At 33.7% G+C, this 25,680-nt stretch overlaps 2 protein-coding genes and 1 long non-coding RNA gene across 4 annotated transcripts in view; 1 reads left to right on the top strand and 2 right to left on the bottom strand.

The window, feature by feature from the left end:
* Positions 1-677: 677 nt before the first annotated feature.
* On the bottom strand, positions 678-17,361 carry LOC111506715 (tyrosine-protein kinase Btk). Of its 2 annotated transcripts, none has more exons than XM_023161896.2 (10): positions 17,156-17,361; positions 14,573-14,759; positions 12,690-12,755; positions 12,420-12,548; positions 11,172-11,365; positions 8,849-9,020; positions 8,021-8,192; positions 5,876-6,113; positions 5,074-5,207; positions 678-3,956 (listed from the first exon to the last, which is right to left on the bottom strand). In XM_023161896.2, the coding sequence occupies exons 1-10, from the start codon at positions 17,205-17,207 to the stop codon at positions 3,855-3,857; spliced, it is 1,446 nt and encodes a 481-aa protein (XP_023017664.1). In that variant the 5' UTR covers positions 17,208-17,361; the 3' UTR covers positions 678-3,854. The 2 variants fall into 2 exon arrangements, with proteins under 2 accessions (XP_023017664.1, XP_023017665.1); XM_023161897.2 differs by lacking the exon at positions 17,156-17,361 and adding an exon at positions 14,853-15,009.
* LOC141485511 (uncharacterized) lies at positions 15,224-16,974 on the top strand. The gene is made up of 2 exons (XR_012467255.1): positions 15,224-15,361; positions 16,183-16,974. It is a non-coding gene; the product is annotated as an uncharacterized lncRNA (long non-coding RNA).
* Positions 17,362-23,141: 5,780 nt separating the features above from the next.
* The window catches only part of LOC111506714 (tyrosine-protein kinase Btk), a 39,820-nt gene continuing 37,281 nt past the window's right edge, over positions 23,142-25,680 (bottom strand). The window contains exon 12 of the mRNA XM_023161894.2: positions 23,142-24,248. Within this exon, the coding sequence (XP_023017662.2) occupies positions 24,147-24,248 (102 nt within the window). The 3' untranslated portion in view covers positions 23,142-24,146. The remainder of the gene's footprint in view (positions 24,249-25,680) is intronic.

Here is a 25,680-nt window from a genome sequence, read left to right as displayed (position 1 = left end):
ACATTTAACTTAATTAAAAAAGTAAATTTGACATGGTCAAAAATCACTTTGATGTGAGATTTCCACTTGAAAGTTACAAAACCTTGACACGTGTTTCGCTATACAATCTTTTATAATAATTTGTTAAAACAATAAAGATAAAACTCCAGTGTCAGATAGATTGGGAGTATACAAGTTGAATTGTGGTTCTTGTCTAAAATTTTATATCGTACAAACTGGAAGAACTTTTTCCAAAAGTATAAAAGAACATAAAAGTAGTTTTTGAAAGGAAACACCAAATCAACATTTGCGAAATCATTTTATAGCAGAGGGACACGAGTTCAATCAAGACTATAAAAATAGTTTAGGTAATCAATTTATCATACAGAAATTTGTCAGGTGGTAATAGTCATAATGATTCAAATTACTATAAAAGCACGACACACAATTTGTTCAGTCACTATGTGACGACCAAAGATGTTATTGTAAAGCAAAACACGCGGTTTTGTAAACTCAAGTGGAAATCTTACATTAAAGTGTGTTTTTTGAATATGTTCTAATGGATTTTTATCAAGTCCCTATCTGTCAATTGCATCATATTTTCAAAGTAAGTTTAGTTCAACATAATTTCAAGAGACTAAACTCGGGAAATTTTCCCGTTTTTTTGGAACATGGCTGAAAAAAAACTTTCTGTTAAGTTTTTATATTTATTTTAATAATCATATTTATATACAAATGTACTCATTTTATAAATAATTTTATACCACTTCAGTTGTTACAGTACTATTCAAACGAGCAACTGAAGTTTTACATACTTCGATATCAAGGGTGAATGCTTTATGGTTTCAATAGAATAATGAGCTACCAATATAGAGGTACAGACTTTCACATTTTCGCTCCGACATTCTCTCGTCTCAGCATAATCGTTAAAACATTCAAAACTATCTAAATGCCCTCAGTTTAAGTTGAGACGTGCAAATATCATAGGAGCGCACAATTTATTTCAAACTTGTCTTCATACATACAAAGTTTGTCCAATAACTATAATAATAGTACTATTCCCAGATACATCTCAGTCATAATTTTAAATATAAAAGTTGCCAATATTTGTGTCTAAATCGGATTATCTCCTAATCACGTCACTAAATTTCACATTTATAAAACATTTAAAAGCATCAAATGCTCTTCTACTCCGTCAAATAACAATTATTATAAAAATCTACTTTCTCTAAAGCTTTCGTCTAGATAATTCTTAGCTAAACAAAATAATAGTTTTCTTTTTTTGGTAAGCTATGAGGAGGTCCCAAAATCATAAACTACAACAACTCAAGGTTGAAACTGGTACTTTTTGGGAAAGTTCTTGTGTTTCATGTTTTGAGAGGCGTCAACTCTATACTTTGAATTGTGAATTTCCAAATAGCTGCCAAACATAACAGATGATATTCTAAGGAGGTTGAAGTCAGTTCAACAAATATAAGAAAATAAATTATAAAAGCAGTTGAGCATATTTTCTTTTGTTGATGATGAACTATGTTAGTGCTATAAAATTGCAGGTGAAAGTATTAATCAAGCAAGCCATACATCATGTTGATTCAAAATAATAAAAAAAATATTGAATTTATTTTTCTAGACAAAAGGAGAATGTGGATCAAGAGCAATGTTCTATTAATTTTTAGATCTCCGTTTGGCACTTTTTACAAACCCTGTATTATATGAGCATTCATTTAAAAAAAAGTAAGATGCCCTTATATGCCACAACTTTGTAAAAATTATCAAATGATTAATAATTTGATTAATATTTCACCTATATGGTTATTGTCTAACATTATATGAATAATTGCAATTGTTATAATAGTTTAATATAATATAGTAAAAATTTATATAAAAAAATCACAAATTCAGATCTAGTTTTGCAAGTTTTTTTAATATAAGAAAACTGCTGCAATCATTTCTATACCTATAAGAACTATAAACAGCCATAGTTGAAACCATTCACACACAAACAAAAAATAGAGAGCAAAAACATTAAATTTTCACACCAACAGAATTTGGTTACCAGTCATTTTGATTGAAACAAAGAAACTCCCGTCACAATTTGAAGGCAATTTTTCCTTGTGCCAAACATTCTCCAATTTTATTAAGTATAGGCGAAAAATTGTGGAAAAATGAAAAGAGGTATTGTATATACTACATTTGAATCAGTCATTTGAGAAACCACATTTATCTGCAAAGTTAAACTTGTTAAAAAACAAAAATTTTTCCAAACCTGACAACTTTTGAAAGCAAAAGCATTTCATTAGGTTTGCAATGGTTTCTTGAGGCGAGACAGGTGGTGAAACTTGTAGATCTGATTATAATTGAAATTGACTGAAAAAACGACAATAAATTTTTAATGGAGAAATATAAATGAAAATGTATATTTATTTTTTCAACCAAAAGTCCAAACTTATGCGATCGAAGAATCAACGAGGTCGAGAACCATATTCTTTATTATTTTCATAGTTGAGGCCGTTTCAAAATTGCTTTTTGGGTCTAAAATAACCTCCACAATATTTGTGAAAATTGTAATAATTTCTCATATGAGAAAAAAATATTTCAAAATAAAATTTTGAAATACCACGTTGGACATTGAATTATATCCAAACAGTCATTTATGCAAAATACCACTTACAGAGGTTAGCCTTGGAGAAGTTTGTCATTCATCCAGAAGCAGGACCATGTTGAAATTATTCAATTATTATTATTTTTTTGTTAAACCTTGTTAGAGTTTACTATGCCACTATCAATCTATATGCTTAATATCAGTAAATATAAGCGATATCACAAAAGTCAAATGTGTGCTTTGTGAAGTTCGATTTCGATTTGATAACTTATGACTGTGTTCATATCATTTGAATTCTTTTCTATATTAATTATGATGTTTTTATCAGTTACTGCTTGAATGTATTCATACACTTATGCTTTTTAACTGAAAAATAAAGATTTATTATTATTATTATAGTATTTATATGTGGCATCACCACGTAAAAGCAAAAGAGATAGATCATAAGACCATGCGCAAGAATCTATAGCGCAAGCATTTATTTATTCCTAAAAGTTATTGATTAGGCATGTTTATATACTAAAATGTCTGAATTGAATTTATCAAGTTTCAAAAAATTATATTTCACTGGAAAGGTAAAAGGGTTATCGATAAATAAATATGTGAAACAATTTGCATTAGCAAAATGAAATGAACTCCGTGAGGTCCCATAAGAATAGATGGTGAAAGTAAACATTTTTTTATATTAATATATTTTTTTCAGTTCCCTGTAGACCTCTCAAAATTCAACTGATAATGTACCAATAAGGCAATTTTTATTAAATTTTGAACGCTGATCCTAAAACCTTTAGTACTACTACCTTAAATGTTGCCTCTGTCACAACAAATGGGGTCAACGAAATATCTTGATACACACTAGATTGAATATTGTGATAAAATGAATACAACACAGTAAAAAATTGCCTTCACAAACTAGTCAACAAAGGTTCTTTATTAATTTCAAAATCAAAAACAACTGCGCATGTCGCAAAAGAAACAAACAAACCAAAACCAAATCAAGTCGACTAAGAAGAGATTTTGAAAGTTATCACAGATCACTTCAATCGCAAACGTAACAAGTAAACAGTCTACGAAGCATTCACCCTCGATAAGCAGACAGAAAACATAGACCTTATACATATCACTGAACTGTTGACAATTTTTTGACTTTGTTCTTTGTTGCTTCTCTGCAAAGCGTTTGGCAGACGTTGATCCAGGTGTGTTCGTAGTCGCTGGCAGCATGAGATGATGAGGGAGAACTGTGCGAGATGCATTCGCAAACCAACTTGGCCAGTCAATCAACCAAGATGCCTTGCGAGACACCAATCAGGGTCTCTTTGAGGATCTTGAAGGAGGGCCGGTTTTCCGGGAGGTGACTCCAACATTTTCGCATAACCTACAAGAAATAGAATTAAAATTAAAGGACGAAACAATATTCAACCTCAGTAAAATTTTTAATCTACAATCATTTTTTTTCAATTATCTGAATTTCCTTTCGAGAGAAAACCCATATAGTGAAGGCACTATAAAATAAAAAGTATATTCCTTTATTCATCAATTACTTACAAGGATGAATCGCAAAACTGTGAAATAATGCAAGAAAAGGTAACTGGTTCTGAGAAGTGACAAAATTTTATTATTGTCAAGAAATCCATTCCAATTGAGGTATATTTTTAATTCAAATTTTGATTGGTTCTTTCAGATCATTTCAAAATGAGGTAATAAATTATCTGGATTTCACCATGGATTCACAAAAAATAGGTGTAATGACTCTGCTCTGTGCAAGTGCATTTGATTAAGCAAATCATAAGATTCATAAATTAGAAAGCTAATGTATTAACAATTTTTTTCATAGGAAAACAAACAAATATTACTGGAGTTTTATCCCAAACATCAAACCGTTGTTTTCAACACCTCATCAATACACCAAAAGTTCCAAACAGTGCATCACAAGAAAACAAATACTTCGAAATGAAATCTCAAAATATTTATCTATCTCAACTTACCTACGCAGTATGTTATGGTTAATTCCTGCCGAAAACAGCTACTTCCCCGGCTAATACCACGCCGGACATTGAATTATATCCGACAGACATTTATGCAAGATACCTCACAGTGGTTACTCTCACAGATGTTTCTTGTTCATCTAGCAGCAGGACCACGATGAAATTAATCAAGTTGGTCTCCTACAGACCAGTTTCAAGGTATTAACTTTCATCAATGCACTTGTGAGAGGTAATACCTACTATGTTATATTTTTATAATAACACTGGTTCCAGGTCTACAGAGATACTTGACTTCAAAGATGTATTCAAACACCAACTCAATTATGGGAAAACAGAAGTCAACTGAATTGTTTTTCTGATGCACTGTTTCAAACCTTTGATGTAGTATTGAATATTTTAGCTACCGCTAAAATAAAACGCGACATGCTGAGACCTGCCATGTTTCGATTTCAAACGAAATTAGCCAGAGCAAGTTTGAAAACATGGAGAAAAATTTCTTTCACTCACATCATACACTTCCTTATAACAGGACTGCGGTCGTTCCAAAATCATCCCTCTTTGAACACGTTCGGCAACTTCAGTGTTCGTCAGTCGTCCGTATGGCATCTTACCACAGGTGAACACCTCCCACATCAGAACACCTGAAAAAAAATTTTATGTTTGTCACAGTAAAGACATTAGACCTCAACATTTCAATTTTATTCAATTATATGTAGCACACAATTCTCCAAAATATCTAGGCATCAAATTTTCAAATAAAACCAAATTACGAAGCAGTAAGACAAGTGTCTTATTCCAAAACATCGATGTCCGCCATTGAGGATGAGTATTCCATATGAATGAAATCTTATCCTTTCATATACTACATTGTGTAGCAATCCGATGAATGATATCTGATTCAATTCTGTAACAAATGTTTGGAATACAAACTGAGTAGATAAAGGGCTTTTTGTATAACTGTATTCATATAAAAGTATTTATTTTGAAAGTATTTTTCTTTAGTGTAATTCAATGTTTATATGAAAGTAGCTGTTTCGGAAGGGGTTCTCTTCCAGTTTTTGTCTAAAACTTACTCTTTTGCAGGATCTACACATCTTCAAATATGGTTAATTTTCTAAAATTGAATACTCCTTTCCTTTCTTTGGAAGATTCCCACTTTTTTTGTATAAAGATGGAAAAGTAGAAAGCCAAAACCTTCATTTCCCAAAAATTAATCTCTTCTAAAAATATACTTCCATTTTGAGTAAAATTATTCTATTCTCATTCAATACTCTCATTCATGATAGTTAATTTTGAACAGGGTACTTACCATAAGCCCAAACATCTGATTTTGATGAAAATCTTATATAATTCAGCACTTCAGGAGGAGCCCATTTGATAGGAAATTTTGTACCGCCGGAAGATGTATACTGGTCATCTAGAACATATCGAGCTAACCCAAAATCTGCTACTTTAACCAAATTTTCACTTCCGACTAAACAATTCCTGGCAGCCAAGTCTCTGTGGATGTAGTTGTGCCTTTCTAGATAGGCCATTCCCTTACAAACCTGTAAAATGTCATCATTATTTTTGACTGTTGTTAGGATTTCAAAATAATCGTGCCTTACTGTAAAACTGAGGATATCACTGTCTTTTTTCAAATAGTTTTATTTCAATTTCATCCAGAAAGTTTTCCCAAAAAACTAAAGTGTGAAAACAAATGTAAAAATGAGTTACTTATCATTGAGACATGTCACCATTCCGTTTACTTTTTTCATAAGCTTATAAACAATAATGAAACGTGGGAATCTTTCAAAGAAAGGAAGAAAGCAATCCATTCCAGAATAAACTCATTACAAAGTTGTGTAGATAATGCAAAGATGTCACTTAATGATATATGTTTCAATTCCCTAAGGAATGTTTGGAGTACAAACTGAATAGGAAAAAGTGTTTTTTGTAAAAATCATATAAAAGTTGTTGTTTCGAAAGTATTTGTTTGTTTCGTTAATATGAAAGTAGTTGTTTCAGCAGGGCTTCTTCTTCCAGTTTGTGTCTGAAAGTTGCTTCTTTGCATGATCTACACATCTTTGTAAAGAGTTTATTTTGAAATTGATTTTTTTCTTCATTTCTTTGGAAGATTCCCAAATTGTTTGCATGAAGATGAAGTATAAAGCCAAAACCTTTCTCAAAAATTAATCTCTTCTAAAAATATACCCCTTTGAATTTAATAATAAATTTAGTGTATTCAACAACTACACACATATCCATATATCCATTCAAAATCAAAAACATTAATCTAATGTTGGCCAACAGCATTAGGAACTAGGTATTGTTTGATAACACAGTAACTTTTAAATGTCATATAGATCACATTAATCAATCAATCAATTAATCAATCAATCAATCAATCACTGTACTTAATTGTCTAAGAAAAAAATCTTATTGACAAAACATATGAAAACAATACTATTACACAAAATAACATACACATATATAACACATATATGCACATATATACACACACACACACATATATATATATATATATATATATATATATATATATATATATATATATATATATATATATATATATATATATATATGAAATACAAGTTATCAAGTAATTATAAAGAAAAATAAAAATAACAGGTGCAGACAAAATAAAAATATAATAAAATATAATAGTCGAAGTTATGTAAAATTTCCAGAACTGTAAAAAGTTCAAAAAATAAAAACCTAAATCAGAAGCTGGTCTCAAAGCCTGTCTTCAAAATATTCGACCAAGCTGTAATACGCTTTTAAGAGCAAAAGTTCTTTTACACGGTTACGGAATACCTTGTAGTTCACTATACTTTTCATTTCGGTAGGTAAATGGTTGAAAATCTTCCGACTCTCAAACAAAACAGAATGTTTTGTTAACGTTGTTATTGGAATTATTGGGATTTGTTCAACGATCCACAGGCACCTTACAGATACATTTAAAATATTGTATTGTTCTTTCGTTAGTTCGGTCTTGGAAAGTAATTGCGTGATATGGAGTCATCAGGAAGGTATATTGAGAAGGTACAAAACAAGAGGTCCAATTATGAATACTCCGATATTCTGCTACATTTGAATTTATCTACTTTGGAGCACCGCCAAGCTGAAATTGATTTACATTTACATATGTAACACAACTGATATTACTTCAATGAAAATTCAGAGTTTCAGAGCTGTTTGAAGTTCCTCACCATTGTAAATCAGGTCAAAAATCAGGTTAAATGTATTGACCTACTATGAAGAAACTGCTGATTATTATTATTATTAATTAATTGATTTTTCATAATTTTGGTGTTTTATATTATTGTTCAATTGTTTATTTTTCTCTCACACTATTTATATATTTATTGTAAAAGGGCAAGTCCGTAAATAAATAAAATAAATAATTCTGAGATGCTTTTGAAAAATTCTTATCACATTGACTCTCACTTACCTGAATACACATGTCGAGTAACAACCCTTGATTGATGCTCAGACTCTGTTCGTGCCTCCGGAGGTAATTCAATAATGACCCATGCCTCATGTATTCAGTGACAATGTAAATTGGCCTATTTTTCATACTGCATATACCGTACAGTTGAACTAAATTCGTGTGTTGTAATTTGCTGAAACAGACAAAAACCTAGCTTTAATATGAAACGTATGGCAGTCTGAGAGTTTCGCGTGCTATTTTGAAATCAGAAGTGAATAGAGTCATATCATAAGACTTTCAAATAAACCCTTAATAATAAACATCATATGAAAATTTCATTGTAAGGCCAATATAAAACATTTTTTTAATGTGAATCTTTCAATAAGAGATGGACTGTAACTTTATATTTACTCGTACAAACTTGAAAATAGTGCAAATATAATAATGAAAAATACCTTTTGAAAACAGAAAAACTTCTTCGTCACTTACTGATAGAAAGATAAATATCTTTTTTTAAAAGAATGAGCTTAGGAAAAACTAATTTACATCAGCAATAATAGTTTTTTTTTCAAGAACAAAACACAAGCACTACAGGAAAATCGAAAGTATCGATTCACGTTGGATTTGAATTGTTGAAGATTAAATTCATTTGGAGAAACGTTCTCAGGAAGTTCTCTTATCGAAAGAGTTTTTAAACAGTGAAGTTCCAGGTGTACTGAGTTGAACCTTAAAACGATGATCCTTCGGATATTTCTGATAAGTACCGCTCTTGCTGGAATCAAATGTGCCAAGTTACTTGAACACCTCCCATGTTGATGAAACAATAAAAATAATAAACAATTAACTCACGTCATAACTTTAGCCTCGTCTATGAAGTCCTCCTCAGACATGCTACCTTCCTTCATCATTTTCACAGCCACATCAATCGATCCTCGCCATTTACCTTTTCGCACTACACCGAACTGACCCGAACCTAGTTCTTCCAATAACACCAGGGCGCTAGGGTCAATTTCCCATTTATCTGAAAAAAAAAACAATGATAATAATGTGATAAAAAAACTATATTTAGAGTGTTACCACTCACATTTATTTCTACTGAATCACGAAAACAACAGAGACAGAGGGTAAACCTTCATCTAGTCTATATTAACCAATTAATATATTCAAAACGAATGTGATAGTATATTGTCTAACACTACAAAAAAGGCTCCTTGTATGTATTGCACAGTACACTTTTTCTGGGACTGTAAAATGAAAATTTTAAAAATGGATTTTTTTCAATAGAGTTTCAAACATTTGAAACTTTTATTTTCTCTCCTATGACGATAATATTAATTGATATTGTACCACAACCAATTCTCGAGTCTTATATATTATAATTTTCTTTTTATTGGATTTGTAATAATAGAAGGAGACTGAAGACTCAATAAATAGGGCTTACTTTTCAAATTTTGATTGCGGTTTCATTTTTTGTTCATCAATCAATCAATCAATCAAGATATGCTTTATTGTCAGAAGAACATAATTCTCGTAAACAAAGCTATACAATATGATTTGATCAAACAATTAGTTAGATTACATCTACGTAAAAAATCTCAATATCTGAATCCTAATACTAAATAAATAATAAATTGAGATTTATACATGTTTTACAACTCTACACATGATTTTTATATTCATATATGGATACATGCTGAGATGTTTTATGAGCAGCCCACGCAGTAAACATACAGTTATGAAGATAATTAGTCAAAAGTGGAGAAAAAATATTCATTAAGGGTATAAGGTGAGATTTCAAGCAGTAGTTTTTTGGACGATTTTCTGAAACAGTTAATGCATGAGCTGTCCTTTATAACTGTCGGAAGATGGTTGTAGATTTTAATCCCATTATAGACGATTGAATCCTTTATTAAATTGCTGGAGGGGATAGGCAGTCTGAAGAGAGAGCTTTGCCTCGATTCACGATGATTCAGGGATCTATGTAAGGTATGTCTATTCTTGTGTATGAGGCTCACCGTCTCAGTTATATAAAGTGATGTTACTGTTAATATTTTATGATGCTTAAATAATTTTCTACAAGAGCATCTTTGATCCACTTTATATATATATATATAACTCAATGCTCTTTTTGCAGAATGAACACACTATCAAATAAGTAGGTACTACAAACACCCCAGAAGGCGATTCCATATCTCATGTGTGATTCAATCAGAGCGAAATAAGCAGTTCTCGCCGTGAAACTACCCAAGTCATTGGAGATTATATGAACTGTGTAACAACTTGATGCGAGTTTTTTACACAAAGATTTTATGTGACATTCAAATTTCAATTTATTGTCAATTTCGAACCCAAGAAATTTCGTTTGTGATTTATTAGTTCATTTGACATTGGTATATCAGGAAGACTGCAGCGGAAAGTGACTATGCTAGTTTTATTCAAGTTCAGAGCTAGAAAGTTTGTTTTATTTTGCACATATCCTTTTCTATTTTATTAAACAGTTGCTGTGGTACTTTACTGTGCCACAGTACAGTGGTGTCATCCGCAAAGAGGGTAATTTTTGCTGAGATGTTCAATTTAGTGATGTCGTTTATATACAGTGAGAAAAGTAATGGGCCAATAACCGAGCCCTGAGGGACGCCATATTGTATGTGTCCTACTTCAGACTCCGTACCATGTCGAACGATTTGTTTGCGCTGTTCTAAATGAGCTTTTAGCCATTTCAAACTCCCATTTCTGACTCCAAAGAATTCGAGAATCAAGTCCTCAATATATATTTAAGCTAGGGCAAAATCATGTCCTAAATATTTGTCATAGTCAGTAAATAAGTAACTTATTGAAGGCTTATAATTTTTTTCGAATATTCATTGTGCATGCAAGATAATATTTCCACCAAATTTTCTAATTTCTCTTGTTACTCTTTGTTTCCTAGAAGTGAAAGAATATGCATGCATTAACCGCCAATTTTGTCAATATATTTTTATAACTCCATTCTTTTTCATATTTTTTATTATAGCACCTTGTGGATTATGATTCCTTTTAATTCAAAATGATTTCATAGGGTATAATGAAGATTTCTGTTTCAATATAGATTAATAAAAAAAATTTAGTTAATCACCAAAAAATGAGTGTAAACAACAGTATTTCTGTAGAAAGTATATTCTCTTCAACTTACCGTGACTGAGACCAGCAGTGGCTGGAGTAGGCCTATCATGGGGACTAGTCTTCAGGCGAGATGCCAAACCTCCGCTATTGTGTTTATGATAATTTATCAAATCAGGAATGGAGTTGCAGCAGTGTTTTTCGGAAAGGTAAAACTCTCCTCTCGCATTCTGCTTGATGTGGTAGTGTTTGACGTGGGGATGAGGTCTGAAAGTACAATTTCTTTTGAATCTGTTAGTTCGATATTGCATGAACCAATAAATATGCTATTTTAATACATTTTTATACATTTTGCTACCTTTTTCATTCTCAAAGTATTGTGATCAAGTATTGTGACCAAAAAAATAATCAATTCAATATTACCGACTCATTTTTATATCTCATGAAGACACAAACTTGGTTGATGAAACATATGTCGAGAAGAGTATTGCAGGTCTGGTGTTTGGAAAAAGTGCTTGTTTTGAAATAATATGATTTGTATAAAATATTGGGAATTGAATAGGTGGCTCTATATGCATTTGAGCTTCTGTTTCTCTCAAGTTTAAAAGCATCTTATCGAATGTTCTGCAAGTATTATAAATAGAGTTTAAACTGATATTAAAATTCTATTACTCCAATATTAAAGTAAACATTTTATATTGTAAAAATATAGGTTGATATAAGATTGATGAATTTATTTGCATATCACAAAAACATACAGTGCCTCCATTTCAAAACTTCCCACCCCTAATACTTCGTTTAGCAGGGAGAATTTGTCGTAGGCAAAAAACACGTCAATTGAGATATCCAGGGGGAATTTTAAAACCAGTGCCAGTGGTATTTTAAGTTTAACCACCTTACCTCTAGCTACCTCCCCTATATCCTTTATCCTTGGAACAAATTTTCAATACTCAGTTTTAAATGCTTGTTTACAATATAGAAACAAATTTAAAAGTATTCATTTTGTGCCTGCAGCATTGACTATCAAGGTCTTGTGTTCTGAGTAGACTATGTTAATAACTCACCGAACTACCTAGTAGGTATCATGACTATTCGCAATCCCATCAGTCACGTAATATAACAGAATCAATCTACCTCAAACTAGGTAATTTCTTGTAAGAAAAATATCAAATCAAAAGTGGATTCGAACTTTTTAGATTATGAGTGGGACACAGTACAACTTGCACAAATTCACTGCCGAGTCAAACTTCTATGATTTTATTGAAGTTTCAGCTTGTTTAGAAAAGTAGTTATTGCAATAGTTGAGTTAATAAAAACTCACATTTTTGTGTAAAGTGATAAGGTGTAGAGTCCTCTTGTTGATGAATTCCTGACAACAAAACAACCTTCCTTGTCTTCGTGTTTCAGTAAGGATTCAGATCTCTGTCTTGACATGTCATACACATACCAACTGTAAAACAATAAAAATGAGTTGTTATAGAATGGGAATGAACCACAGATATACCGTTATTAATTATCACTTGGAGTTAAAGCCAAGGAAATAATTCTGTATGCAATAACTTGTTCATGAATACTGGTTAGAAATACTTACTCATATTGCTGCAACCCCAATGACTCTTTTTCTTTGACATAGTTGCTTGGAATGAAGCCAACATTCCTAAATAGAAAATAAGGTGTTAGCCACTCGCATCTCTACAATAAAGAACATAAAATCATAACATAACATGTTCATTAGAGAGATTATATTTGGCAGGTAAAAGTTACTGATTTAAATTGTCTCATAACTGTAATGAATACTTTGAAAGACAAATGTTTCTCAACAAAAATCATTGACCATTTGGCAATCCACATAGTTGTTGTGATTAAATAAACTGTGTATTTTGTTTTTTATGATTTATATTGTACTGTTGTTGAATTTTTCATGAAATTTATTGAATTATCGTACACTCAAGCGTTTTGCGTAGCAAGACTGAAAAATATGGATTAGAACACATTTCAGTTGATTGAACTTGGTACACTCTATTATTTTCAAATACTTATGAATGTTTTAAAGAAATATTTGTTTTAACAAATGAATTTTCAAAGTCACGACTGTGCCTCAAGTTTATACTATTATTGTAAATCAAAATAGTACGGGACTTACAACACTACCCTGAGGTGCACATCAAAAGGTCAATACATTTTGAATACCTTTTTCCCACTTTGCTGATAGCCTCCAATTATGTGTTAACTTCTCATCAACTGTTTCAACTGCTCTACAATAATGTAGATGAGCTGCCAAGTTTGGCAGATATGAAATTTAATAGTTTGATAGTGATGGGCACAGATTCCATTTATTACAAATAGTTTTGTCAAAATAAAAACCTTTCAATTGTTTTTTCGAGAGGTAGTTTGGATGTGATTTTATTGAGGACCAATAAAATGAAAATCATATAATAACTGTTTTGCAGGAATTATATGTAACAAAAAACATTTTCCATTATTGAAAGCCAAAAGCATTCATATTTACATGAATAAAAGAAAATATTGAGAAGTTTTTCATTTGATACAGTCAGTATCGGTGTGCAGAACAGTAATATTAAATACTAAAAGAACGTTTTGAAAAAAAAATCATTTATATTTGGATCCTATTTTTTGTCTTTTACGTAAGTTTCTGGTCATGGAATCAGGAATGCTGAGCTGAAAAAACTTCACAGCATAGTTACCTCTTCAAAAAGTAAATTAAGTATATGGGGGTTTCACGAGAATGGTATTTTTGAAATGATAATTATTTGATAGACATGAATCTAAAGCTCTCTTCACATTTTTTACTTTGAATACAGATACAATACAGCTAGTTTCATGTCGGATAGGAAAAATGCCGCCTTAGAAGGTATTGAACTAGTTAGACGACAGAATAACAGATCAAGAACAAGATGGAATATGTATTTACCAAATGACTATGTTCCACAAAATAATTATGAAAACAGAAAAGTTTATTCAACTCTAGAGTACAAAGCATCATCATGCATCTAGAGAGGTCAAGGTGATAAATAACAGAAACAAAGGGGAAATGTTTTAAACAGAAATGGAATAGTGGCAAACGTGGTGTAGTTTGACAAGAATGAACAAAGCACCAAGTGGATATATCAGATGAAAAATGAATGGAAGACATTAAACAACCATAGTAGTATTATTGGTTTATTAGATAGGCAGAAAACAGGTGAAGGGCGAGACCAAGAAGGTCGAAGAGAGATGGGTTAGATGAGGTTTTGCTAAGGAAAGTAGTATAAGGTTGCGTTGCCTTCATTCCTTCAACCAAGTTTTTCAGAAATCACTGGAAAACCTGGTTGAATGGAAAAAACCCTCAATGAAATAGTATTGGAGACCATTACAAAATTTAACTAATCTTCATTAGATCAATTTTGCTGAAAAATTAATAATTTTACATGCAGTTACAAGAAAGAAACCTGTCATCATCCTAGAAAAACTCACCCTCTGGCATCTTTCACCTTCCACCAGTGCTCTTGAGAATCGCTCAAAACTTCATACTCTTGGTTTTTCTCAAGCGACAGATCCCCGGTCTCTATTGCTTTATAATTGTACAGAGCCACCACAACTTTGGGCTTTACGGGGGCGGAAGCTCCTTCGTCCGGCATTGGGGGAGGTGTCGGTTGAATGCCTATGAGAAAAAAATATAGACAATAATAATGAAAGAAACAACTTTAAAATATTGCAAAATAGTTTCAGAATGATGAGAGGAGTTTGTAACTACCCTTGTTTCGCGAGTTCCACCGTTCCCAGTGAGATAAAGAAATATGTTAAAGAGTGCTATTGATGTTCGTTTTGCACCAGACGCAAGACATTTGTGAGTACTGGTTCCTTGTGAGTTTGCGTGTGGTGTGTGGTAAAGAAAATATAGGAGTGGCTAAGGTTTCGGCAACGGAAATGAAGCTCCTTTCTAAAATAAAAGGTTTCAACGTAACTAAACACAACAGTGAGTAGCGTGAAATATCAATCAAGTACATACTCAGAATGTAATCAATCATGACAAAGTGGTTCACAGCCTTTTTTGTTCACAGGCACAAGAAAAGGTAATGTAAATTTAGACATTTGACATCTTAACTTGACAATTGTTGGCAATGGTCAAATCCTCATAATTCTACCGCCCATGGAAGAAACAAGTATTTTTTATCGATCTCTTGAATGAAACAACTCATTAAGTCAAATTGTTTTCAGTCATTACCAATAAGTATAATAAATTAAAATGGCTCATCTTATGAAGTAAGTACTTTTTTTAAAGGCAAAATTATTCTCAGACACAAAAAAACCTTGGTAATATTCCGATTTCGTGTTTTTATTCATTGATCATTAGAAGAGACCTTTATATAGCAAACGCCAAACGTGATGGCGAGCGATCGTGCTGGTATAGACTCTCCCAACTAAATTACCATTGGATTACGGCCGGCCTTGCCGGCCGGTGTCGTTCCTATAATCAGTTTTAATTAGGGTAGCAAATGGAATAGGACTTCTTTGTAATTTCTTTTCACATTTCATTTAGTATTGTAGGTAGTAGCACATTTCATTTAGTATTGTAGGTAGTAGCACAATTCATTAAAATGTTATATACACTTAACCAAAAATGAACTTTTGTTAGGCGATGACATTTTTTTCTGAAACAACACAAATTATTCAGACAATGCCAAACGCCAACAGCATTGAAGGACAAGTAATGATAAGCCCCTGTACAGAGCATTTGTATATCTTGCAAGAACTGTAGTGGGGGTTACATTGAAAATGAGTATGTGTGTATGGAGGCGGGCTCGACATCACGTTTGGCGTTTCACATTCTTGACTGTATATCTTTTGAACGACATGTGATTTATTTCTTTTTTTGGTTTTTTCTGTTTACCTGATGTGAAATTATATTTCTATGTAGGTATTGAAAGTGCGATATCTTTCGATATTGATATTATTATCACTTGTCCATATATCAATGGATAAAATAAGTTAATTTTGAACTGATCCTATCGTTTTTGAAAGCCCATACAATAATCTTTGCCATCATATTGAAATAACTTATGTTTTCATTATCTTTATTTCAGGAAACATAGCTTCAAAATAGCCGCCAGTTTGGGCACGTGGTAAAGCCGGCCCTGTTCTGCGCTCCCTAAGACCATGCGCCTGTATGCACTGCACAGTAAAGCCGGCTCTGGAATTTACCATAATTTAAATTAACTCATTAAATCGCATTTCGCATTTAGAGTCTATTAAAAACTGAACAGAAACTTTCAAAATTGTAAAAAACGTTATAGGTAGGTATTTATCAAGATCGTTACACCCAATTATCGAGATCCCTATACAAGATTAGCGTTAATAGATGTCAAACAATGAAAAACCAAATACCTACCTAACTACCTACCCAGCTGCCGAAAAAATACCAGAACCCACCCAGTTCCCAGAACTACCCTTAGTCATCCCTGTCTCAGGCTAAACAAGTTGAGTAACATTTCATTCATTCGGCAACAAAAATAATAACCCGCACCCAGACATTCAGTTAATTGAATGCAAATGCAATCCACCACAAGACGTTACGACGACCAGACAACACCTGTGACCATGAAGGCGATCGCTAACTTTTCTGGGAATCGAAGAATGTAAGTTTCTTGGAGATCAGAGGAAGTGCGCCTATCAATTTGTTAACTGTGAAAATAAAAGCTACTTTCTACGAGTTTCAATGCGGCGTTCCCGTATACGTGGATGCTTTACAAAACAATAATAGCATGTGCGGTGATTATCTATAATCAGAATACACCTGTTTACACTTCACTACTTCACTAGGACTGAATTCTAAAGGATTGTTTAAAAAGCAGGAAATAAAATACTTTCAAACAGTTCATATGCGAATTAGTTAACACAATTATTACAGCCTACTAAACTCTTTCATGGTTGGAAAGTCGTAAATTTCCTTCAATATTCCTTTCGATAGACATTTTGAATTTCTCTCCGTCTCTCTCATATTTAGACAGCAAATCTGACACCGTTTCTAGTTAGCACTTGTTAACAATGGAAACTCACCTGTGGCACTCCGAAAAACGTTGACGAGCATGTCGAACTGCATTTTGACCATTTGAAACACTTTGTTTTTGTTATGACACTAACATGACGGATATGAAGCACGTAGATAGGAAAAGTGAAGATTGCAATGACTGCAGACAGCTGCTCTTCTAGCGCCAAGGTAACTACAACTTGTTCACCGTTAATGTTAATATTGTTAATAGTTCTTAGTGGAAGGTGACAGGTAGCCCAGGTAGAGTGAGGAACCGCTCGGGTATCTTCGTGAACCATGCGGTTGTTATATAATGGTTTGTATGGAGGAGAAAGAATTGATTATTTGTTGAAATTTTCAAAACTGGTGCCGATAGGTATTCTTATAATAATAAATAACATGTCCAAAATTAGTCATTTCAAAAACTTCATTTATCTTCGACGATGAGAGTACGAAGATTCCCGATTTTCCGGATCTGCAAGAAAACAAGTTGGGGTGGACAGGTTTGTGAAGTAATTCATCGGATATTAACCGTGTTCCAACAGAAATGTTTTCAATGGTGAATATGACTAGAATAAATTTAATGTCTCTCATATAAAACATGTTCTTTAATTTCTTGATGCGCATTTTCGTACAATTAAGAAAGTAAAAGGATTTCCGAATATTGAACTTTCTTGAGTTGTTGATAATTACCCAAATAGACCGTGACTTTGAATTCTGTCGAGACTGCTGATAACCATAATATTTCCAAGGTGACTCGGTGAGTTATCGACATAACCTACTCAGGAGACGAGGCTGATGATTATTATAGTCGATACCGTTGACACAAAAAAAAATCACTAAAATCGGTAATAATTCCTGAAAAAAATCAAATTTTCACTTCAAAGAAAAGGTATGGACCTTTTCATTCATTGTAACGAATAGGCAATTGAAACAGTCTTTGACTAGTTTACCATCAATTGCAATCAGTCATATCCGATGAATTAGCAAAATGTAAAATGAAAGTTGGGATATTTGAAGATATAACTAAGTTAGTGCTTCGGAAAGCGCCATTTACCATGAGGATGATAGGCATAGGCTCATCAATAACTAGGAATAACTAGCCTAATAACATTGGATATTAGCCAAAAACCTAAAAACCTTTTCCACAAAATCTGAATTAACATAAAATCGTTTCAAAAAGCCATTAAAAATTCATTCTCATTCCTTGGGTGCTGCTGTTTCCACACGAGCGTCATCTATTCATCAAAATCCCTAGTGAGTAGAGTGCAGTATGTTTCTTTCAATTGGTACTCATTATTTCATACTATTGAACTGAAGGTTTATTTTTGAATATGATAGATAATTGATTAATGAGAATCTGGACGCAGTTAGGTAACTCGTAGGTACACAATTCAGTTTAGTATTAATATAACCTCCTCAAAATGTTTAGCTGCGCCAGGTTGAGAAAAGACATGATAATCGGAAGGAGCCAGATATGAATCATACCAAATATTCATATTCAACAGTATGAAGTCATGAACTGTTTCGATATTTACGGGAGTTGACTCAGAAAATGGCCTCTGATCGGTCTTCATCTCCAATAAAAATGGTTAGCTGATGGAAAAACTAGTGCATCTTCTTGTGATGCACTGTTTGGAACCTTTGGTGAAGTAATGAAGATATTACTGGAGTTTTTTCCCAACACCAAACCGTTATTTTAACACCTGGATACGTGTTTCGATCACCAAGTGATCATCTTCAAGAGGAAGATCAAGCTAGTTTGATCATCTTCAAGAGGTGATCGAAACACGTGTCGAGGTGTTAAAATAACGGTTTGGTGTTGGTAAAAAACTCCAGTAATATTCATTTAGTGCATCTTCAGTGAATATTTTATGTTATTGAAGCCACTTTTTAACGGTTGAATGAAGAGAAATTTGTTAATCAAGGGTAATAAGCATATCTTCTCAAATATGTTCAAGGAGAAGTCTCCTAGTGGCGGACACCTACAGTTTCGAGAACATAAAATAAAAACTTAGTTCGAGAAATGTAACTTTATTTATATATTAGTCAAGTCAGTCAATTATAAAATCAAAATCAATTGAAAATAATACAACTTTTGCTTAAATATATTTAGGAACTTTAATTAAGCTTTGGTAAAAAAAAAAAAAAAATTGGCACGGGTACCTAGTATCGGACGGACTCATCTTCGAACCCCTAGCGCCGGACACTATTGAAACGTGCATCGGTCGCATGTATACACATCTTTATATTGGGGAATGTCGGTATTACATGCTTCATGAGCCCACTCTTGACAACTAGAGCATTGTATCCAGTCTTCGTCGTGGTCCTCTAAGCACACTACGCAAGTTGTTTTTCCGATGTTACATATTTGAGTAAATGGTTCCTTTTGCTTCGTTTCATGTCGAGTTTTTCCTTTGGCCTTCACACCTTTGGTTCGTTTCTCCTTCTCTTCTATTGCTGGTTTGAACTTGGATCCCATTCTTTTCTTTTTTTTTCTTTAAGGTTTTTTTTCATTCTCTTTTTCCTCAGCAGCAATTTTGTAGGGTGATGATGTTAGAATTTTGCTTCTTTCACTTTTTTCTTCCGAGTCGCTGATCTTCTTATGGCAGCATCCGGCAATGGTTTCAATTTATGGACAATCTGAACAACATCTAGATTAAAGCTCGTCGACAGCTTGGAACCGCTGATTATTGGTTCGTTGCTAGATTCTCTAGGAGTGACTGTCGATTCTTCTGAAACCAAATCCTTGGACAGTTGTGCATCACAGGACGTCACGGAAACTTCCCCGCTGCAATTTGGTACGTTTAAGGAAGTTTCTGGTTCTTCTAGTGGAATATTGGTCATGTCTGGAGCCAAATAATCCACGTCAGCAAATGGATAAATTCCTGTGCATTTAAACCCAATTCGTTTAATTCTTGGACGCGCGTAGTGGAGTAGAATCGCACCTCTTCTGTTGATCAGTGCCGACTACTCCTGATGCAGTTTTCGGTATATTTCGTCGATTTCTCCATAACGAGGGTTTGCTGCGATGGTTTGGCCTGGTTCCAGAAAGTTATACCATGCAGTGGGTTTTCGTCTTTGGAAAGTGCCTGGGTGGTTCATCGGTGTCCAACCACAGGTGGCGATCCGATCAAAAAAACGATCGTTTTGGTTGCGCAAAAGGAATGAAGAACAGACCTCAAAACGTGAAAATTTTCGTCGATCATTCAAATAGTAAGGCACCCATTTTTCAAGCTTTTTGTCCTTCCCAATACATTTTACACCATCAAAACCCGTATGGGCAATGACGCCCTGTTCTTCCGCCATCCGACGCACCGTTTGTGATGTGTCAGTCTCCACCAGGGTGCTGAAATCCTCGTCCTGGATCATTGTACCTCGACCACTTCCGGGCTCATCTCCGGGGCTGAAATTACGCAAACCAACGTCGAACGGTGCGTTCATCAACACAATCATTGCTAGATGCCTGATTGAATATTTCGGTCTGTTTCGGCAGCGCTTCGGTTCAATTTGAATTTGCAGAGAAATATTGAACGAACATCGCTCAACGACATCATATACTAACAAGCTGAAAAGAGGCAAAAAAATTGGAAAAAAAATTAACAGCATCAATGTATACAGTAGAAAATTCTCTATAGATCAGTATATACAACGATACAGTAGAATGAATATTTATTGAGCTACAAAAATAACATGACATTGAAACGAACAAAATATTCGAAACAGGCTAAAAAATGTTCCGTCAAAAACTCACAACCAACGGCACTCTTGATGAAGAAATAATAAGGAGATTCAAAAAAATTCAGCATTCCATTCATAGAGGTGCAGAGTGGCACGTCAAGTGACACTAACTGACAATGACAAATTATGACGTCAATTGTCAGCGTTGTTTTCATTTGGGATTGAATGAAAGATTTTTTATTTACATTAGGGTACATAAATTCGAGATATTATGAACAAAATACGGGTGGCAGATGGGTCAACCTCATTTTTTCTGTCAATACTGTTCAACAAAACGAATGCGAATCAGTGAAACACCAGGGTTCTATGCATCTTGGACATTTTAATCAGTTATTCTTTGTTGCTATGGTAACGTAATATGTTGGTTCATTCTCGAAACAGGTCCTGTCTAACTAGATGTCAATACATCTTGGTACACTCAAAAACTGTCAGAGGAAATGAACCTGAGGTGTTTTCTGGCGTTTAATCGTATTCGAGCGTGTATTCAAAAACGGATCGTACTGACGTCATTCATAATAAAATTCGCCAGAATGGAATGATTGAGTTTGTGTCAGATGTCAAATTCAACAATAAAAACAAACTTTTCAACTTTCTCTAACCTCAATTAGAATCGGATTTGTACATAATTTCCCAGCTTTATTTTATACATCCTTACGACGTATTTTTGCTTGAGTTATCAGCACTTTATAAACTCTAACGATCAAAATTAAGCAGAAATTGACAACTGACGTAACGTAACGTCAAATTCCGTTTCAAAACCCACTCCATGCTGGTTTTGAATCATCATGAATACGTTTCAAATCATAGTTGATGTGACATCATCGTTTCAACGCCATAATGAACGTATTTGAATCACAAACGAATACGTTTTGAATACATGCGCGCCAGAAAACGCCTCAGTTTTCTTGAGTGCCTTTTATGAGTGATTTTTTTTTATTTTCGAGAACAGAGACGGATTGCCTACTTTCGAAACGTTATCTGTTTTTAGAAAGCCAAATATTGAAATTTTATTTGTTCAATTATTCATTTTATTCATTGCCAAAATGTGTGAATACCAGTTACTGATAAAATCGAAAGAAGTTCATTTTTCAGGAGAGATTAATTTTTAGAAAAAAACTTTTTTTGCTCTCTACTTTTCTATCTACATGTGGGAGACTTCTGACAGGAGAAAAGAAGGCAATTTTGAACTCAATTACCTTAGTTTTTTTCATCATAAAAATGTTTCTCTTTGTTTTTCAATTTTTATAAATCTCACGCAGTATCATAAAGCTCTCTTGATATAGGATGTTACAAATACATCCGTAAAGACTTTAAAATCGCCTGTTACTCGTCAAAATACTATTTTAAATTTGCGATGAAATATCATGCCGACTTTCATGAATACCCAAGATTTTTTCAGAATCCCAAATAAGAATACATTTCGATAAAAGAGATCATATCTATTTGACAATATTTAAGTACATAGCAGGGGAGCCCACGATGCAAAATGGGGATTTACTCGAGCGTCATTGAGACATATTAGGTTGCAAAACTTAGATGATGAGAAGAAAAAATTGTTATATAATATATACCTTTTCATCGGTGGGGGAAGCGGCTATAGATTTTTAAATATGTAAAAAAATACTATTGCATGGACATACTCGAGCGCGTCAGATATTGATAGCATCAATGTCCTACGTATTTTTAATAATGTTGGTATGTTAATCTGATCGTTTGCATGATGTGGGTGGTCGTACGTTAGGGTTAAAAGTGAAAAGAAAAAAAAATTAATCGAGCGCGTCAACAAAAAAAAAACTCTCATTCAATAATTTGACGATTTCGATCTGACGCACACTTGCAGCCATTATTATAATGTGAATAAAAAATTCGCCATTTTGAAATACTCAAGCGCGTCAGATTAAGATATATAGGGTTCATCTTTATGTTTTAGACGTGTTGTCTCAAAATCTGACGATTATCTAATCTAGAGGGATTCGCTTGATTTGACAAAAACTATATTTTTTAAATTTTTCAAAAAATTCATTGGACTTAATTAATTGAAAAGCTCAGGAAATAGCATGCAAATAAATAAGTGTATGGTTTTTAAGTAGAATACTTGTATTTATAAGAAAATAATTTTTTTTAAATGTTCAGAAAAAAATTAATTTTTTTAAATCAATTGATTAATCAATGAAGAAAAGAGAAATGAAACATTCTATGTTTTTCACCACTTTTATTTGTAACTAACGTTACTGCAGTTTCGTCCTATAAGGACATTTTCAAACTTTCGTCCCCATAGGACGAAACTGCAGTAACGTTAGTTACAAATAAAAGTGGTAAAAAACATTGAAAGTTTAATTTCTCTTTTCTTCATTATGATTTCCTACCACGTAGTAACAACGGCTACATCCATCAATTAATTGATTAGTTAATCATCATCTTCATCTTCATCACGAACGAGTCACTGTGATCAGCTATGATGGCGTCATGGCAACAGAATTCAGAGTGGGGACGGAGTGAGAGAGTAATAGATAGAGAAAAAATGAATAGAGAATAGAGGAATAGAAACTCGGAGAGGGATATATAGGTATCACACAACTGCACGCATTAAACTTCATTGACGAATTTTTGTTATTTAGGTTTGCGGAAATCGTCAGATTATATATTTTTCGTTATCCTTGAATTATTTCCTTCAAAATAAAAAAAATCAATTACTCTCGAGAATGTCCAAATGACGTTATTTTTTTACAACTTTGCTGCCCTCCCCTTTTTTTACGTCACTCTCAAATTGTCAGATTACTGGAATATACACTTTCAAGCAGGTAATTAACTCACCCTACCTTAATCTGACGCGCTCGAGAATTTCTGATGATCAATTTTTTTTACTAATCTGATCCTTTATCCCTCACAGGCGGCCTTATATATGGGGCTCATATTTGGTGGAGGTACTTAACCGGGTACAAGGTATCCCCCTGTATATTAATCTGCCGCGCTTTAGTAAATCCCGAAATCCCCGCTTGGGCTCCCCTATTAACAGATCCAGTAACAGAAATACCAATTTGAGCTTATCTATATATAACAGTATTTCCACTCAAAAAATACAGAGATTCGTATAAAAATATGAATCAACCAAATTAGGTCAAATCTCAACTGGATGTCTGGAGATTTCCAATGTTATCACAGATTACTTCGTTTCAAACACAAAATCATCACATAAACATTACACACAATTTCTTAACTTAGTTCTTGACTTGAAACTCATCAGGCTGAAAAACTCGCGTAATGAACGCTGAAAATAGATTAATCGGCCGATATAACTTGAGATAGTTGCATCATATTCTTTTTGAGCATCTTGAAAGAAGGACGGTTTTCCGGAAGTAGCGCCCAGCATCTCTTCATAACCTAAGAAAAAGATATAAGTGAAAGAAAATTGATAGATACACAATATTGAAGAGAAAAATCCGGGCTGGTAGGCCGTGGTTGAATGAAACTTGAAGTACCAAACGTTTCGTCTGCTACTGCGGCAGACAGTTACTGAGACAGTCATTGTTGAAACTTCGAGATATAACGTTCGTCTTCGCAGTCACCGCACATACGACTGATGATATCTGCGACAGTAGCAGACGAAACGTTTTGTTTTTCCTTTTTGTTGAAAAATTGTTTGTGTTCAGCCAAAAAGGGCCAGCAAAATCTTCCGAATAACTATAAACCAGTCGCTTGGCTATCAGTGATATCAAAAATCATGGAGAAAGCAGTAAATCACCGTATCCTTGAATATTTGAAAGGCTTTAACATATTCAGCGATCATCAATATGACCTTCGGAAACAAGATCAACAGGCGACCTTCTATCGCATGTCACCCATATTTGGAAAAACGCAATCGAGAAATATGGAGAGTCAAGAGTTTTTGCGCTTGATATTCCTAAGGCCTTTGACTGTGTGTGGCGTGAGGGTTTGCTGGCCGAACTTCGATGCTATGGTTTGTCGGATCATATTTGGGTATGGCTCTCCAGCTTCCTGAAAGAACGTTTGTTTGAAGGTGATTGACAATGTTTCATGATGAGTTTCATTAGTTCGGACTTCCATTGTTTGATATTATATAAAATGATTTGAAATCCCTGAAAGAGCTACCCATGAACTACCCAAAATCCACAAGAAGGACGTTCAGCTTAGACCGATCGTCAGCTCCAGAGATTCGGCTACTCAAAACTTGTCTAGATTTTTACTTTCCATAATACAACCATTGCAAGGAAAAACATCGTCTTTTGTGAAGAATTCAAGGCATTTTGTCGAACTACTAGGGTCAATTGAAGTCACACAGGAAGATCAACTAATTAGCTTCGACGTGGAAAGCCTTTACACCGACGTTTCGGTCGAAGTAGCACTCCAAACCATACAGAGGAAGCTATTCGAAGACGGGAACCTGGAAGATAGAACGAATCTACCTATAGAAGTAATTATGGAATTACTAGGATGCTGTGTACGAAACTGTTATTTCTAACTGAATGACGAATTCTTTACACAAGATGAGGGACTGCCAATGGGATCGCCACTTCCACCAGTCATAGCCAACATATATATGGAGTGGTTTGAAACTCTGGCCATTGAAGAAGCCCCCAAGAACTCTCAAGCCTGGTTGAGATATGTTGACGACAACTTCATAATATGGAACCATGGGAATACTGAACTAGACGCCTTCCTGAAAGACATCAACAGCGTGAGACCTTCCATAACTTTCACAATGAAGAAGGAAATCCACAACGAATTGCCATTCTTAGACGTTTTGGTGAAGAGGACCGACACTAAGTGGGAAACATCTGTATACCGAAAACCC

The sequence above is a fragment of the Leptinotarsa decemlineata genome, unplaced genomic scaffold (assembly GCF_025532065.1).
Source record: "Leptinotarsa decemlineata unplaced genomic scaffold, Ldec_3_MD MMD2_tig00026328_RagTag_RagTag, whole genome shotgun sequence".
Taxonomy (NCBI): Eukaryota; Metazoa; Arthropoda; class Insecta; order Coleoptera; family Chrysomelidae; genus Leptinotarsa; species Leptinotarsa decemlineata.
The sequence above is the reverse complement of the archived record's forward strand: the minus strand, read 5'-3'. Positions and strand labels throughout refer to the sequence as shown.